The sequence below is a fragment of the Eubalaena glacialis genome, chromosome 15 (genome assembly GCF_028564815.1).
Source record: "Eubalaena glacialis isolate mEubGla1 chromosome 15, mEubGla1.1.hap2.+ XY, whole genome shotgun sequence".
In the NCBI taxonomy this organism is placed as follows: Eukaryota; Metazoa; Chordata; class Mammalia; order Artiodactyla; family Balaenidae; genus Eubalaena; species Eubalaena glacialis.
Window position 1 is genome coordinate 55583894 of NC_083730.1, and position 18577 is coordinate 55602470.

General features: G+C 34.3%; 1 protein-coding gene across 4 annotated transcripts in view; it reads left to right on the plus strand.

The window, feature by feature from the left end:
* Window positions 1–18577, plus strand: part of ROCK1 (Rho associated coiled-coil containing protein kinase 1) — a 146406-nt gene that overhangs the window by 123056 nt on the left and 4773 nt on the right. For all 4 annotated transcript variants that reach the window (XM_061170278.1, XM_061170279.1, XM_061170280.1 and 1 more), the window contains exons 23-29: window positions 4781–4946; window positions 6583–6676; window positions 7552–7640; window positions 8898–9086; window positions 9946–10105; window positions 16184–16254; window positions 16458–16546. In XM_061170278.1, the coding sequence (XP_061026261.1) occupies window positions 4781–4946; window positions 6583–6676; window positions 7552–7640; window positions 8898–9086; window positions 9946–10105; window positions 16184–16254; window positions 16458–16546 (858 nt within the window). The remainder of the gene's footprint in view (window positions 1–4780; window positions 4947–6582; window positions 6677–7551; window positions 7641–8897; window positions 9087–9945; window positions 10106–16183; window positions 16255–16457; window positions 16547–18577) is intronic.

Here is an 18577-nt window from a genome sequence, read left to right on the forward strand (position 1 = left end):
GTGCCTATGGGATGTCCAAAGAGAAATGGATACCAGACATTGGCATTATTGCTTTGGAACTCAAAGATAAGGACTTGAAGCCAATTCAACAGTCATTTCATGCTGAAACCACTAAGATAGATGAGATTTATTAAGACGGTTGTGTTTATCAGGGTTTATGAACTCTTGAGCCTATGATACCATACATGTAACTGGGTTGAAGTTAGTTGGATCTAAGTATCGGTAGCATCCATTGCGTGAGTTGTGAGGATTATAACAAACTGAAGAGTTCATGTCCTCAGTTCTGAGCATTTGCTGCCACATGGTAGCACTGACCCAGTATTTCAAGATCTTCTGGTTTTTCAAGAGAAGCCAGGAATCTCAGTTTTTATGTAAAATATTGGCCCAAATTTATTTTTAAGTGTGTATGTGTGCGTGCATGCATGTGCACGCACATGCAGGTACAGAAAGGAGGTAGGAGGGGACATTTATATGGACTCATTTGGCTCTCTCAAGCAACAAGTTGTAACCCCTAGTGTAGGATAAGGAATGGGCAGAGGAAGGGAAAGTATAAAGTCACCCATAATACAAAGAGGAAAGCAGAGGGGGTATCACAAATGCCAGGGGAATAGAATATTTCAAAAAAGAGAGAGTGACTTAAAATTCCAAATACTCAGAAAGGTCAAGTAAAAAATAAATTGTCCATTATATTTAAGGTTGTTATCTTGTTGAGAATAGTTCCTAAATAATGATGACAATATTGATAGGTACTATACTGAAGTAGACTGAGACATGAGTGGGAAGGGTAGAAGTACAGAGAGAGTAGACAGCAGCCACATTGACCTCTTTACTATTCACAAACCAGTCTGTTACTCTTCTGCCTCAGGGCCTTTGGACTTGCTCATCCCTCTGCCTGGAACATTTTCCTCTGAATATCCACATGGATTCTTCCTTTACCCTCTTCAGGTCTAGGCCTAAATGCAATCTCAAGAGAGACCTTCCCTGAACACTCTTTCAAAAATTGAGAATGCCCTCACCTTACTACCTAGCTGCCCAGCTCAGTACTCTCTTCCTTGTTTTATTTTTACCTGTAGCACTTATCTCTTCCTAATATATTACAGAATTTGCTTACTTATTCTGTTGTTTTTCTCTTTCCATTCAAACTTAAGCTCAACAAAGGAAGGAATTTTCAGTCGTTTTGTTCTTAACTCTAATTCACTGCTATATGCCTAGCATCTAGAATTGTACCTAGAACATTGTAGATGCTCAGTAAATATTTATTAAATCAAAAAATTCAAGAAACATAGTTGTTAAGGCAAGGAGCTATGGCAGTAGCTGGTGGAGACTGTGAAGGAGCGTCATTTCTTTTTAAAGATAGAAATTTGAGCATTGGACATGGCAAGGAAATCAGAGTGGAAAAAGTTGCACATCTGTTCACTGATTCATACAAAATTTCTGAGCACTTTCTATGGGCCAGATGCTTTTCTAGGCATTTGGAATATAGCAGTGAATAAGAACAAAGCCCCTGCTTATAATCTTATAATCTAGAAGCATAGGGAATTATCGATAAATTGATTTCTTTAAGGAGATAGGAGAATAAAAGTGAGAGATTGGCCTTAAACATCAGTAAAGACAGGTCTTTTACTATGGAGAGTTGTGAAGGAAGTCTGGATGAATGTAGTTGCAGATAATTTATCTGAACCTGATGCAAAGCAGTAACCCCAGATGAGAACATGTTATCCATCTGAAGCCCTGCATTACCACCCCTTAGTATTCATAGACTTACCAATGGCAGTATTTTTTATCTTTTCCTAACTCCCTTACTCTTCTAGACAACTATTTTCTATCTTTTTCTCCCTCCTCAAATCAACAACTTCTCCTTGTTCTCATACTCAGCAAATGGCCCTGCTTCCTGGAAGTCATAGAACGTCTCCTCTCTTCCACCAGCATAGCTACTAACCTGTTTGCGTCTGTACCTAAAACCCTACCTTCCTTCTGATTCATGTAAATGGACAAAATTTACATGAATTTACCTAAAGGCAGCCCCTCCATCCCATCCCTTTCTGCCTGCTTAACAGTATGACTCCAATAATACTCTCATCTTTCCTACATCGTTTTTTCCTTTCTGTAGTCATTCCTATTGTTATATAAGCATACAGGTAAACATCTCCTTAAAAAATAACCTCCTTTTCTTTTTTGTTTTTTTTGTAAGGGTTTTTAAAATTTATTTATTTTTATTTTTGGCTGCGTTGGGTGTTTGTTGCTGCACGCGGGCTTTCTCTAGTTGCGGTGAGTGGGGGCTACTCTTTGTTGCCGTGTGCAGGCTTCTCATTGTGGTGGCTTCTCTTGTTGCAGAGCACGGGCTCTAAGTGCGAGGGCTTCAGTAGTTGTGGCTTGCGGGCTCCAGAGCACAGGCTCCGTGGTTGTGGCGCACGGGCTTAGTTGCCCCGTGGCATGTGGGATCTTCCCGGACCGTGGATCGAACCCATGTCCCCTGCATTGTCAGGTGGATTCTTAACCACTGCGCCACCAGGAAAGTCCAGCCTCCTTTTCTTTAAACTACATATCTTACTTCCAGGTAGCATCCTATTTTTTTTGCTTCCTTTTGTAGCAGACTTCCTTGAAAAATGACATACCATTTATCATCAGGTCCTCTTCTCCCATTCTCTCTCGAGCTCACTCAAGACTTTTGTACTTATTACCCTACCAAAATAACCCTTTTCAAGGTCACCGGTGACTTCCTAATAGCTAAAAACTATAGTCAGTTCTCAGTCCTTATCTTATTTAATAGCAACAATTGACATAATTGATTACTCTCTCTTGACAAAATTTCTTTATTGGCTTCTGTGACACCAAACACTGTTTTCCTCTTATTGAACTGGCTGCTCTTCCTCACCCTTCTTTGCTCCTTTGTCCTTTCCCATCTCTGAGACCTTTAAAGTTTGGAGGACCCAAGGGATCACTCCCTACTTGTTCTCATCTAGCCTCAGGACTTTAAATAGCATCAGTGTACAAGTATATTCTCCCCTGAATTCCAGACTTGTAAATCTAGCTGTCTGTTTGACATCTCCAGTTGAGTGTTTAAGAAGCATCTTACATGTAACATGTCCAGAAAAAATGCCTTACTCCCTCACCTTGCCAACCTGCTCCTCCCTGTCTTCCCCATGTCAATATTAGCTATTCTGTTATTCCTAGTTGCTTAAATCCAAAATTTGGAGCCATCCTAGACTCTTCTTTTTTTCTTATATTCTGCATGAAATCCGTCAATAAATCCTAGCTATAACTAAAAAACGTGTCCATAATATGATCACTTCTCACCACTTTTAACATTTACCAGCTTGGTCCAAACTACCATCATCTCCAATCTTGATTATTTCAGTTGCCTCCTAACTGGTATCCCTGCTTCTACCATTGTCCCCCTTCTAGTCTGATCTTAAACAACAGCCAGAATGATCTTTTTAAGACAGAATACTCAGAGTAAAAGCCAAAGTCCCTATATTGTTTTAGAAAGCCTTATAATACCTGTTCTCTCTCCCCACTTCTCTTACTACATCTCACAACTCCCCCCAACCCCTCCTCACTCTGCTCACATTAGCTTCCTTCAGAACATTTAGGCATTTGGTATTAGATGTTTCTTCTGCCTGAAGCTGTATTCCCGGATACACTGCATGGCTCTCTTACTTCCTCCATATATTTCCTCAAATGTCAGCTTAGCAGAGAGGCCTCCTTGATCACCCTCTATAAAATAGTGACCACACTCACAGCCTCTTCACCTTTCTTTTCATTGTTCTGTGTGATATACTGTATATTGCTCATTTCTTTGAACTGTCTCACACTACTAATGTATGTTTTCTGAGGGCAGGAGTTTGTTACTGCTGTATGCCTTAATTCCTAGAACAGTGTTTGGCACATAGGAACATTCAAATATTTGTTGGACAAAAACAATTGTCCAAAAAATTATTATTTTTTGTAGTCACTATATGTCTTCCTCTTTAGGCTTGAGGCAGCCTAAAGTATTTCTATTACTCTCTTAATAGAAAATAGTTGGAAGTCATTCATTCATTCATTTAATAAACATTTATTGAGCACCTACTGTATGTAGGGGTTACAATTATGACCAAGATAACTTATCGAAGACAGGTTCTTTGGGAAGAGCAGGCAAACTGCAGTGATCTGGTCATGGTCTGAATGTCAATTCTGAAAGGCTTTTAAAATGTAATTCCTAAGGAGCATTCCTAGAATAGTTTACGGTGGTTTGCAGGTCTATTTATAAGTCTTCATAATCTCATTGAATTTCAGAGCTGGAAGGGACCTCAAAAATAATGTAGTTTAATCCTCTCATTTTATGGATTTGATTAAGTTGAGCTCCAGTCAGTATAAGGAACTTGCCCAATATCCCTAACCAATTAGCTAGTGGTAGAATGAGGATAAGGGTCCAGGCCTGGCCTCTTGATTTATAAGCCAATGACATTTCCACTGTGCCATGCTGCGTTTCATTCCAGATCCCAACACATTCCCTTCTAGAAGTAGACTGCTTGCCATTGTTTTATTACCTTTTTCTTAGTTAAGCAAAATAGCAGGTACAAGATTAAAGTGTCCTTTGCTTTTATAGTTTTTCTAAGTGTGAGAGGTTAAATTCATTACTTTCATAGGAAGTCTGTAATGGATTCAAGGTTTATTTTAAGCAATAAAATACTTAATTCTTTTTATCATTTAAAAAGAATTGTGTTTTTAAGCATATGATTAAGTTAGAAGAATGAATTGAATTTGTTTACATTCATTTCTCTTTTAAATCTACTAGAGAAACTCTTGCTGCTCAGTTGGATCTAGCAGAAACAAAAGCCGAGTCTGAGCAGTTGGCTCGAGGGCTTCTGGAAGAACAGTATTTTGAATTGACCCAAGAAAGCAAGAAAGCTGCTTCAAGAAATAGACAAGAGATTGCAGATAAAGAGCACACTGTTAGTCGGGTAAGTGTGATAGTTCATTAAGTTATGTGATTAAAATTAATTTAAAAATCAAAATAGGTTACATGTTAAAGTGTTTGGGTAAGTGTAAGTGCATGAGTATTTACTTATACACAATGGTCAACTTGTACTCATATATAAAATAATTATATAATCTAAAACAATTATTAATGATTGAAATTCTTATTCAGTGTCTTGGGTTTTTTCCCTTTCTGGCTGTAGATCTTAATATATTTTCTGTGAAGAAATGTTTACCTTAAATTCATTTGTTTTATTATCTTAATAAATTGCAACTGATTTCATGACCAGAATTCTATAAAATTCAGAGAAACTATTTTGGGATAAAAAATTCTCTGTGGATATCTACAAATCCATTATAGAAAAACCAGTACTACAAACAATTACCTATTCCTGAAATTTATACTATGATCTATGTATTATGGAGCTAGAAAGGGAAGTTCGAGAGATTTTTCTTCTTGGTGGTGAAGCCACCATCAAGTGCTCTGGTATAAGCAGGTCTGCGTTCAAATCCCAGCTTTGCCCCTAAGAAGTTACATGGTCTTGGCAGTTTGCTTTAACTTCTCCAAGCCTCAGATTCTTCATCTATAAAATAGAAACAATACCTATTCCACAGGATTCTTACGAAGATTAAATGAAATCATATAAATAGAAGGGTGAATAAGTACATTACTAAAAGACATTGTTGGAGGACAGAGGAAATGAAAAGTGCCCACCAAACTGAGAAGGTATCTTGCGACCGAAAAACAAGGCAGGCAGCTCCGTATAATCAGTGGATCAGTTTATTATAGGGTACCTTACTCACAGAGTGGGTTCGGACAGACAATGATCTGGAAGCATTCACAGCTGCACTCCACACCACCAAGAGACCATTGGGACAATGTTATAGTTAACCTAGGGTATGGGGGGTATGTGCTTGGAAATAGGAAGTGCATTCCTACGTCAAGATTTATGAATGGATAACTAGTCTCGTAGGTACCAGGAATATGTCAGCAAAGGTCTTCATCATTGATTGGGGACTAACAGAGCATAGAGGCCACCTGGTCCTAATGATTATTAAATAATATCTATTAACTACAAAGCCCTTGATAACAAAGAAGTGATTTTTACCACACAGTACAGTTCTGGGTAGGGTCAGGGGAAGGACAGGAGGAACTATATGGGCCCACAATGGCATCATTTATGCTAACAGCCATACAATAATCAAACATTTTAAATTGTCATTTTCATCATCATTATTCAGATGAAGAAACTGAAGCCCAGAAAGGTTGTGACTTGCTAAGGATCACAGAGCTAGAAAACTAAATGCACATTTCCTAGTTTCTAGTCTCGTTCTCTTTTCATTACATTTTTTATTCCTTCCGTTCATATGTAATGTGTATATACACACACACACTGAAATAATTTTTGGAAGCTAACAATTGTTTTTAAATATTTTGAATTTAATTATATCCACATATTTTAAACTGGAAACTAGATGTTTTTATAATTAAGCAATGTCTGACCTGTCCTCATCTATGGAAAATGCAAGTATTTTTTAAAGGTTTTTTAAAGGTTATTGCTTTAAATATGGGACTAGCAAAGAGACTGTATAGCTTAAATGTTTCTGTGCTTTGTTTAGCTCGAAGAAACGAACAGTATGCTAACCAAAGATATTGAATTATTAAGAAAAGAAAATGAAGAGCTAACTGATAAAATGAGGAAGGCAGAGGAAGGTATGTAGGATTTTTAAAAGAATCATAAGTTAAATCAAGTTCAGAGGTAAATCTTTATGTTGTGCATTAGGTTTTTGAAATATTTGTTTTCATATATTAAATAACTTTTGTAACCTTAAGTATTATCTTAGTAGAACTTAAATATTCTCACCACCACCCCCCCACAAAAAGGTAAATATGTGAGGTGATTGATGTGTTAATTATCTTGATCGTGGGGGATCCTATCACAATGTATGTGTATATCAATTCATCACATTGTACACTTTAAATATCTTAAAATTTTATTTGTCTATTATACCTCAATAAACTGAAAAAAGTCTTTTTTTTAAAAATTAATTTATTTTATTTATTTATTTTTAGCTGCGTTGGGTCTTCGTTGCTGTGTGCGGCTTTCTCTAGTTGGGGCGAGCGGGGGCTACTCTTTACTGTGGTGCGCAGGCTTCTCATTGCGGTGGCTTCTCTTGTTGCAGAGCACGGGCTCTAGGCGCGCGGGCTTCAGTAGTTGTGGCTTGCAGGCTCAGTAGTTGTGGAGCGCAGGCTTAGTTGCTCCACCGCATGTGGGATCTTCCCGGACCAGGGCTTGAACCCGGGTCCCCTGCATTGGCAGGCAGATTCTTAACCACTGTGCCACCTGGGAAGCCCTGGAAAAATATCTTAATGAAGTTACTGAAAGTTATTATGTGGTATATACTAATTTGAATAATTAGTTATTGTTACTAATAACTAATTAAGAATTAATTAAGAATTAAATATTTTATTGCTTAAAATAAACCTTGACTCCATTACAAAATTTCTATAAAAGTATCTCATTGTTACTTTGCAAGGCAGAAATTAATTAATGCCATGCGATAACATTTTATGTAATTTGTTGACAGAATATGAACTGAAGAAGGAGGAGGAGATCAATAATCTTAAGGCTGCCTTTGAAAAGAATATCAATACAGAACGAACCCTTAAAACACAGGTATACATGCTCTTAGCCTTTTCCATGTGTTTGTATTTGAGTATCATATATTCAGAAGTTAATATTTGCTCTTCATGTCCTTTTTCTTAAAACTGAGATTATAAGGTTCAAGCTTTTCATTAGAAAAAGTAATGTAATATTCTTTCTTCATTAAATGTGGAAGACTTATTCAGGAAGTAGGATTTCAAGCAAGTTAAGAAAGCTAATTTCAAGCAAGTTAAGAAAGCTAATTTCAAGCAAGTTAAGAAAGCTAATTCATCTGATTAGTGAAGAATTTGTTTTAGATTGTATAGAAAACCTACAATTGACAGTAGGAAAACTTAATGAGGAGAAACCACATACTTGACTGAAGTCAAGAGAGAAGAATGGGGAGTGAGTAAGAAACTTAAAAGGGGTGGAGGTATCATTTTGCTTTGTATTTTGCAGCTAGATCAGATTTTTTACACTAAAACTTGGTATCTTGTCATTTTACCAAGTTATCCAGTAGTTTAAATTCTTCATAAGGTACTGTGTACCTCAGTTGATTTTTACAGTAAAATGAATATTTTCTACTTGATAGCTCCTTACCACTAATCTATTCTCCCTCTCAACAATCCTTCAACTAGAGTAGTCTTTCAAAAATTTACTTAATACTTGTTGAAAATCCTTCAGTGGAGATTTTACTTCCCTTTATACCAAAACAGAGACCATGAAGAAAAAGATTGACATTTATTACATACAAAAAAGTCCAAAAGAACATAAGTTGCAAGAAAATAAACTAGGAAGAATATTTGCAGCATGTATAGATAAATATAAAGAGCATCTGCAAAAAAGAAAAAGACAATCTAATAGAAAAAAGAAAAAGTAAGGGACACTTAAGAGAAAAAAGAAGCAGTATCACTCTGTACTGTCATGCTTGCTTATCTAGCTCCTCCACCAGACTAGGATGCCTTTGGGGCATAATTGTATTTTCTGTCCTTATATCTAGTGCCTATCAGAGTGCTTACATGCAGTATAATAAGTGCTGAATAATTGTTGAACAATAACTGGATTTTTGCAAGCCTGTCTGGTTCTTACATTTGAACAATGAGATGAATCAATAATAGTTACTTGTGCTACCAGTTATCATATTCCAACATTCATTAGGTTCTCCTAATTTTCACATACACAAAAAGTCCTGCTTCCTGATTTTGAAGAAAAAAATATATTTTTAGTGGAGATTTAAATTGGGTAGCTACAATGAAGAACCTTATTAATAACATTTTAATATTTTAATAGGCTGTTAACAAGTTGGCAGAAATAATGAATCGGAAAGACTTTAAAATTGATAGAAAGAAAGCTAATACACAGGATTTGAGAAAGAAAGAAAAGGAAAATCGAAAGCTACAACTTGAACTCAACCAAGAAAGAGAGAAATTCAACCAGATGGTAGTGAAACATCAGAAGGAACTGAATGACATGCAAGCGGTAAGGTTGTGTGTTGCACTTGTAGGATTATTTTAAATTGTTATTACTGTATATACTTATTGTCTACTGATCTCATTTAGTTTTTTTAGTATAAAAATCATATTTAGGTTTATATTCTCCGTAATTTGATTACTGTTACTCTAATTTGAACCATGATCTTGAAAAAATAGAAAGATACTCTGTTGCCTATTAACTATGACTTGAGTAATTTTTTACCCCTTAGCATCAGCTTGATTAGAGATGCTACTTTTAGAGAAACAACCAAGGGTTTTGCCTCTTTGGCTTCAGACTGAAATTGAGATATGGCTGGTATAATATTGACTATAGTTGGGATAGTGGAATTGGAGTATTATAGCTTTTTTGTTTCCTCTGATAAGGACTCACTTTTCAAAATATCAAACTTAATTTTTTGATGCTTCCTAGCTTAATAGCACAAAATTGAGAACATGGTCTCTGATCTTAGACAGACTTAGATACAAGCATTGACTCCATCATTTATGGTTTTACCATCCTGAGAAGCTTTCTACATCTTTTAAATTATTTTGTTTGAAGCCATAAAAGCAATTTCTATTGTTTTAACAGGTGTTTGGTTTTGGTCTTTGATGCTTTGTATTAAAAAAAAAAAACTTATTTAAAGCAAAGAGAAAAGGAGCTTATCCAAGCCGTGTATTACTGAGGAAGAGAACTTGCACATTTATAGTTGTATTAAAATCTGTGGTAGTAAACATTCATGAAATTTACAGTAAATTTTTAGTATTAGCAATTCTAGATTACTTAGAGTTCCACTGATTCTTAATTTCTAATGTTGGAAATTTTGATCTTGATTCTTTATATTATCTTGGTATTTTTTTTAAAATAGCAATTGGTAGAAGAATGTACACATAGGAATGAGCTTCAGATGCAGTTGGCTAGCAAAGAGAGTGACATTGAGCAATTGCGAGCAAAACTTTTGGACCTATCAGATTCTACAAGTGTTGCTAGTTTTCCTAGTGCTGATGAAACTGATGGAAACCTTCCAGGTAAGAATATTTTCTATTACTTCATTCAGGTTTGCTTAAATGTGATGGAAATTAATGTAGATTTCTTTCATTTGGATTTCTACCTCTTTGTTGTTTTGTCCATGGATTCTTAAGAAGGGATTTATGTTTCTGATAGCCAGAGTCTGATGACATTTGTATACCTAGTGCGTTTTATAGAATAAAAGCAGTCATAAGCAGTCTTAGGCTATTAAAATAGATCTGAGTGGCTCTAACTAAATAGAAACTTGAAGACGTTTATGAATCAATATTGAACCAGCCTAATGCCATGGTGAAATTTGAAGCTGCTGCTACAACTCTCACCATTTAAGGAAGATTGTACATGTTTTCATGAGTAGCAGCTCTTCAGTGTTTTATGTATTTTTGTGCTAAAACTAAGAACTATACTTAATAATCAGAACCACAGCAGCTCTATATAGAAGCCCACCTAATACTATAGTGATAAACTTTAATCAGACTTGAAGTTTCAAATTTGGAGAAATAGATAAAAGGGGTTGGAAGATGCAGAGAGAGGGCAGGGAGTCAAGTAAAGGCAAAAGCGAGTAGCTAGGATTTCAGACTTTTTCTTCTTTTTCCTTTTTTTTTTCTAGTGGAGAATCAATTGAAAAATAAACACAGCCTCATTCTTGGGTTCACTGTAGTGTAGGTTATAGTACATTTATGTCTTTTTAACAGAGATGAACAATACACATATTACAGGTTCAATTTAGAAATGAATAGGTTATATATATTAAAACATGCATTACAGATTTTAAAGACATACACACACACACAACACATTTGACCTACTACATATTCTTAGTTCAAGGTCTTGAAAGTTTTGTTAACGTGGTCCTAAACTTGAAAATAGATTTTATTTAATGTATTTCCTGAATAATGCATAAAAAGATATGAATCAGCACATTTGATATAATAGGGATCTGTTTTAACAGATATTACTTGTTTTTTGAGAATTTGATATAAGAAACTTGATAGACTACTTAGAAAATTTTACGTTATCGTTCTTGGTCAAGAAAGTGGGACTCAAAGTAGGAAGTGAATTCAGTTCTTATTTGTATTCTGTGTAATCCCTGCCCTCATTCTTTGGTGGCTTTGCTAGCCCAAAATGAGATACCTGGTAAGGGAAGGGCAGGGAATAAATATTTCTTACTCCAGTGGTCAAGAAATTCCTTCTGTATTCCCATTTTTGGCTCTCTGAAACCTCCTGCCTCTTGAGAATCTTGTAGGTGCACATCCTTTATCAGAGGATCACTTTGGATTTAATAAGAATCTCTAGCTTCAGCTGTTGTTTGAACATCTTTCTAAAGTTATGACTTAATCGTTAGTTAAGAAAGAGTATGACTTTTAAGGGTGTTTGTCTACATTCCTTCACTTGTTGAACTGAAATTGTAGTTTAGGTTCCCTCTTCATTAACCCCAAGATATTTCTAGAGTTATTTAGTTAAAGGAATTCTTTCTCTAGTGTAGGTTAAATATCCTGACGAGGTTTTTGTCTTTATCCCACCCATTTCCCTTTAACTTTGTTTATAATGTCTTACTATGTAAGCCTTGGTTTTCTTTGTATTAAGTTAAACATTTCAGAGACTGATTCATTATTGGTGAATGCTATCTAGAGGATTTGAATTGAAAGATGAGGTTTGGAGAAGGTAATGAGTTTTATCTTTCATCCTGGCTTATTCAGGAAGGCTAAACTCAAAGCATCATCAGGTGGTTTGATTGGCAGACTTAGGTGAGATATCCATTTAGATTTCAGAATCCTGACCTAATAAATCCACTCAGGAGTCAGTCAGCAAAGAGATTTTTAAATTTTTCTACTGGCTCCATTCTGAGTGTATAATATTTAGAATAGCTTTGTATTTTCAGAGATTTTGCTTTTAAGGATTTCAAAGTTCAAACAAAGTGGGAAAACAAAAAGGCTCTGGTGGCCATTCTCCATTGCTATAAAGGGAGACCAATTAGGGTATCTCTTTCTCTATTAACTGTGTTCTCAGTTTGAACTTCACAGAGGTCTCTGTAGTGCTGAACCTTTTCATATTGGAGACTATGACTTTCATATTGGAGGTAGAAATTAATGGATAATCATTATCAATGCTATTTTACCTCTGTGTCAGATATTTTACTAGTAAATTGAAAATCTGTACTAAGTCTGCTATTTACTAGATCTCTGGCAAATAAAGTTAAGGTTTTGCAGTAATATCTAGGAAGAATTGTAAAGAATTTTGGTATTCATTCTTGTGAAGCGAACATGATAACACTACACTAGGGAAACTTGATGTGGTATTCATCCTTAATTTGAGAGAGTTACATATCATTCAAGTGTCTGAAAGATTTTTTGAAGGTGATGATTAATTTTACTTAGTTTGGAAAACTGATAAATGAATTTAAACTACAGATTTATAGTTAAATAGTTAAAATGAAGGCCTTTTGAAATATTGATCATATTTTTAGTTCAGTGAGATGGTTTTTAAAGTAGTTAGGTGGATAAACTGATAATATACTTTATTTCTCTTAGATTTCATCATTCAATATAAAGATTCTCATTTAATTATCTTGTTTATTTAGAGTTCAGCCTCTGTCATTTTCTCAGCTGGAATCTTGTCATTAACTAGATTAAATCTCTCTAAGTTTCCCAATTCTAAAAACCTTAGAGAAAATGGTTATCCTTCTCTGACTTATAACCCTTTGAAGTTCTTAATATCACTTTCATTCTCTTATGGCTTCATCCTCCTTTTGGTTCTGTGGCAGATTGTGGCCTTAGCACTGTAAATATAAAGGTTACCCCCTAGGGTTAAGGTTTTCCTATTGCCTAGATGACAGAAAGACTAATGTGATATCTGGCTCTCCTCCCTTGGTTTTTTCCTTTCCTTTTGGAAATATTGACCTAAGAATCTGAAAAGAATGTAAAAATATATGAAGCATTAAGAACACTGGTATCAGCATTCCATTAATATTCATTATCTCTTATGGATTATCTGCATCATTCTCTTTCCATCCAGCTTGATCTCAGACTTTGTAACTTAAACCTGTGTATGGTGGATTTCTTGGTATGTTTCCAAGTATTTGAGTATATAAGAGTTTCTGACTTTGCCCAAATCTAATCAATGATTGGAGATAATCAGTACATCTGAATTCTTGAGCATTGATTTTTTTTTTCTTTTTTATATCACTTCTGAATATAATTTTAAAATTTTGGAGTGATTCTCTACCTTTATTTCTTAAGCAGTATGTAGTTTATCAAGTAAACTTTGGTAGTCTTCAATGGTTAGCTTTGATGTTTAAATTGGCTGTATTTGATACTGATTTACATATAGTTAACCTCTTTCTTATTTGGGTAAAGGAGTTAATTGCTGATATTGCAGTAATGCACATCTAAATTTTTTTGTTAAGTTAAAATTGCTCTACAAATATGTAAAACCTGGGACCAAGTTGTTTTTGTACTTAAGTAGTATGTTATTTATAATAATCTAGACTTAGAAGTCCTCAGCATTTCTTTTATTTATCTGGAGAAGCTGATTTCTGTGCTTGTATTGTAAAAGATAGAATTTAGAGCATTATACTTTCAGATTGCCACTTAGGTCACAAGTGGTCATAGATTTGAAGGAGGTCTTTATATACTTAAAAAAAAAAACTGGTATATTAACTTGCATGTAAGACAGGAGTAAGTAGTTTTTTTATTTATCACTGAGCTTAGTTTACCTGCTTCTCTGAAGGGAATTCACCAGAAGGAAAGACTAAGATTCTCTCCTATAACATTATTGTTTTAAATTGGCAAAAACCTTCACATATCTTCAGCATCTTTTTTGAGTTCCTAATTTCTTCATTTTATTTAAATTAGAGCAAATATAAAATTGGGCTTATTTAATTCATAAAATGCCTTTGATGTATAAAATTTCTATAGGAACACTGAAATGACATACATTCAGTCATATAGTCTTCAACATACAGCAATTCATTGAAAGTATATTTCAAACCTAGAGCCAGAAAGCATAAATATTTTTGGCATTTATTCTCATAGAGAAATAACTTGGAGGGAGGAATATTTTGGCATACACAATTTTGTATAAATGTCAAGATTTCAGTGGCTTTCACATCTTTTATTTTTAGTGAGGAATTACTGGTATTAAATGGGCTTTGGCACACTGAAGGGAAATTTTCCTAGCAATAACTTTTTTCCTTTTCTACGACAGAATATTTGTGAATGATCAACAGCCTTCTGTATGTTATTTAATATAAAGCAGCGCTTTGGTTTTTAAATTACAACCATTATTTAAATAGAGGATGACTTTAATTGGCTAAGTCAGAAAAAAAGAATTGCAAAATAAGCAAAAAAGGTATATCAGGTACCTACTCTGTGTGTCAGATGCCTTGGAGTATATATAAAAAAAAAGTGTTAGTATATGGTCCCCTGCTCTCACAAAACTTACCAAGGAACTGCCCATTGGAACAAATTAATTATTGATGAACTAAATAACGGCAACTAAGAAAAAAACTTGGGAGAAGAAGGGGATCATTTTGAACTGAAGTTTCTTATTATTTCTTCCACTTTAACAAAAACAACAATTTAGATGAAGGGGAATAACAAAAGCATAGGGCATTAGGTACAGGGAAGAAGTTGGAACAAGAACATTACTCCTGATTCAGTTAACTGCAAAGCTTGTTTAAGGAAAGAATATCATTGTGCTCTAGGAGTTTAAACTCAGAAATTAGACTGCCTGGGTGAACACTAGAGCTTTGACAGTTGCTGTGATTACCCTTGGGCAAGTTAGTTCACCTTGCTAAGCCTTAGTCTCTTCATTTGTAAATGGAGGATGATAGTAGAGCCTATCTTATCCTATATTCCTAAGAATGTAATATCCTATGTTCATGGGACTATTATAGATTATTTATGAGGTATTCCTTGTAAAGCACTTGGCAAATAATAAATGTACAGTAGATGTTACCTATTGTTATCATTACTGTAAGACTGAACTGTTTCACAACTTTTAAGTTATATGGAGGAGGGTAATATATATTCCCCTTAGGGGTCATGATTTGAGCCATGGTATAATGTCACATTATAGCATTGTACCTTACAGTTGGTTACTTGTCCCTTCTTTTGTGTTTCAAATATAATAGATCTAAAAAAACAGTTAAATGTTCTTATCTCTAACCTGATATAAAATAATCATTTCTAAATGGAATCATCTTTTTCCCCCAGATATTTTTAATAAACATTAATTATATTTAAATAGTAATAATAATTATAAAATGCATTGATCAGATTAGTCAAAGAATTTCTGGTATGCACAAACTGATAGAACATTAGTAGTTTTACCAACTGAATTCTGTGTTCTTTTACTGTTTATTAAATTCTGATACTACAAACTTGAAAGGCTTTATTTATACCTCTTTTAGTTTGCTAAGAATTGTAATTGGATTTACCACTAGAATTAGGGACCCCTTCCCAACCAAATTTGGACACTTTTAATGAAATTGTTTTGGGTGTTTTACCAAAAAGTTTATCAGAATATTGTACTGAGAAAACAAATAAAATACTTGTCTCTTATTCTTTATATCTAGTTGATTCTGCCTGCATTCCTTATTTATTTATCTTCTATTCTTATCTTCTGTGAGTAATAGGACACTTGTGTACTTTTGCTTGCTCTTTCTTTTGTAAATCATGGCTCTGATTTGTTCCACTTGCTGCATTTTTTTTTTTTTTTTGCTAAATACTTTTATATGAATGTTAAATGATATTTAAAGTCTTCTGTATCATATCCCATTTAAGCTGCCATCCATTCCAGTCTTGCCTGGCTATTAAGGGTACTGTTGTTACTTCATACTTTTATAATTGAGTACTGAATGTTAATTTTATGCGGAAAGTGGCTTGGAATTTTTTTCTGCAGTATTTGTATGGCCATTAAAGTTGATTTGTGTGATTGAAGCATGAAAGAGCAAATTATAGCACTTATTCATTTAGCTGTGTTCGAATGCCTGTTGCTGCATGCTGTCAGACAACTTGTAATAGCTTTTCCTTTTGTGACAATTTAAGGCTGAATACTGTATTTTTTTTTTCTTCCAGAATCAAGAATTGAAGGTTGGCTTTCAATACCAAATAGAGGAAATATCAAAAGATACGGCTGGAAGAAACAGGTACAATATGCCTAAGTTTTTCTAATTGATGTTTTGTTATATATTTTACTTTTAAAGCATACAACTTGTATTAACTGCCCTATTATTGACATTGTTTTTAGATTAATACAATATGATCTAGACGTAAATGGCAAGTATTATGCTTACCACTTTAAACCAAGTTAATACTGCTCTTATCTCTTCCCCCTTTTTTCTCATTTCAGTACGTTGTGGTAAGCAGCAAAAAAATTTTGTTCTATAATGATGAACAAGATAAGGAACAGTCCAATCCATCTATGGTATTGGACATTGAGTAAGTTGCCTTTTATTGAATTTTAAGACTGTTGAGTGTTAACCTACGATAATCAATTATTTTTAGACTTACCATGTAGTTTATATTTTGTTATTTAAACGTTATTGACTTTTTTCTTAACAAATTTAAATAATAACTAAATTAAATCTTACTTTATCAAAATATGAGAGGGGAAATTTTGCATACCTGATCGATGTATTCGGGGGAAATTTTGCATACCTGATCGATGTATTCTCAAGACAATTTTTTTTTTTAATTTCAAGTGTTTATTGGTTTTATGTTCACAGAACATCTCAAAGTATATGATTATGTGGTCATTGTTAAGAAGGAAATAAAATGTATCTTTTCTTTTTTTAATAATAGGTCAAAGAGGTCTGTAATAAGCTTAGGTTTTTTTCCTTGTATTCATTCTAAAACCATTTCTTAGGCACTGCTGCCTGTATTATCATAGGTGTTGTAGGTTGTGTAAAATGAGTAAGACAGTTTCATATTTGAGGAGCTTACAGACTAGTAGCAGGAAAGGTAAAATATATGCAGTAAAATATAAATTCAGAGTGAAGTGTGGTGGGTACGACAGAGAAATATAAACTTAAAATGAAGTTTGCCATTCCTTTGTAATTAAACATTGTGGAGCTGATTATAGTTAAAATGTTAAAAAAATTGAGCAGGTACCAGAGAGTACTGATATTTTATTTCTCAATTTTAAAAAAAGGCATTAGTTGTGAAAATTTAAATAATCAGCTTAACTGGAATAATACATAAACATTAATAAGAAAGACATCTTTCAACTAACTTAAATACTTTTTACGTTGATGAGAGTTTTTTGTTGTTATTGTTTTACCTTTTTATTGAGATGTAATTTTCATACAATAAAATACATACATCTTAAGTGTTCAGTTCAGTGACTTTTGACAGTCGTAAGCACCCGCATAATCAAACCCAGTACAAGATAAAGAACATTTCTATCACCCTAAGAAGCTCACTTGTGCCTCCTCAAGGGGAAAAAAAAGATTATCTGAATTCTATCACTGAGATTTAGTTTTGCCTATTCTAGAACTTCATACTAATCAAATTTTATAGTATGTACTCTTCCGTGCCTGGCTTCCCTCACTCGGCATAGTGTTTTGCTGTGTGTATTGATTGTTCTTTTTATTGCTGAGTAATATTCCATTGAATGAATATATATCAGTTTGTTTATCCATTCTTTTGTTAATGGGCATTTGGGTTGCTTCTAGGAGAGCTATTTTAAATAAGACTGCTTTGAACATTCTTTTTTGTGGACTTAAGTTTTCATTTCTCATGGGTAAAATACCTAGGAGTGGAATCCTGGATCATATAGTAAATCTGTGTAAATAAATCTACCAAACAGTTCTCAAAAAAGGTTATACTGTTTATACTCACCAGCAATATTTGAGTTTCAGTTGCTTCACGTCTTCACCAACATTTGGTGTTGTCAGTCTGACTTTTAGCTGTTCTAATGGATGTGACATGCTATTTTGTTGTAGTTTATATTTTCCTTATGGCTAATGATGGCAAGAATCTTTCCATGTATTTATTGGCCATTTGTATCTCTTAAGTGTCTCCAAGTCTTTTGCTCATTTTTTAATTGGGCTGCTTATCTTTTTAAGGTTGGTTTACAGAAGTTCTGTATATATTCTGGATTCAAATTTTATGTCAGGAATATGTAGTGCAAATATTTCCCAATCTGTGGTTTGCCAATTCATTTTCTTTATGGTGTCTTTTAATGGAAACCAATGTATCACTGTTTGAAAAGGGTTATTGCCTTTTGTGTAGTCTGTCCAAGACATTTTTGCCTGCCCAAAGATTGTGAAGGTATTCTATGTTTTCTTCTAGGTTTTATTTTTAAGTTCTGATTGATCTCGTTTCTTTTTATGTTTGGTAAGAAGTAGTGGTTGAGGGTCTTCTGGCGGTTCAGTGGTTAAGACTCTGCGCTTCCACCGCAGGGCGCACGGGTTTGATCCCTTGTTGGGGAACTAAGATCTCATGTGCCTCGCAGCACGGCCAAAAAAG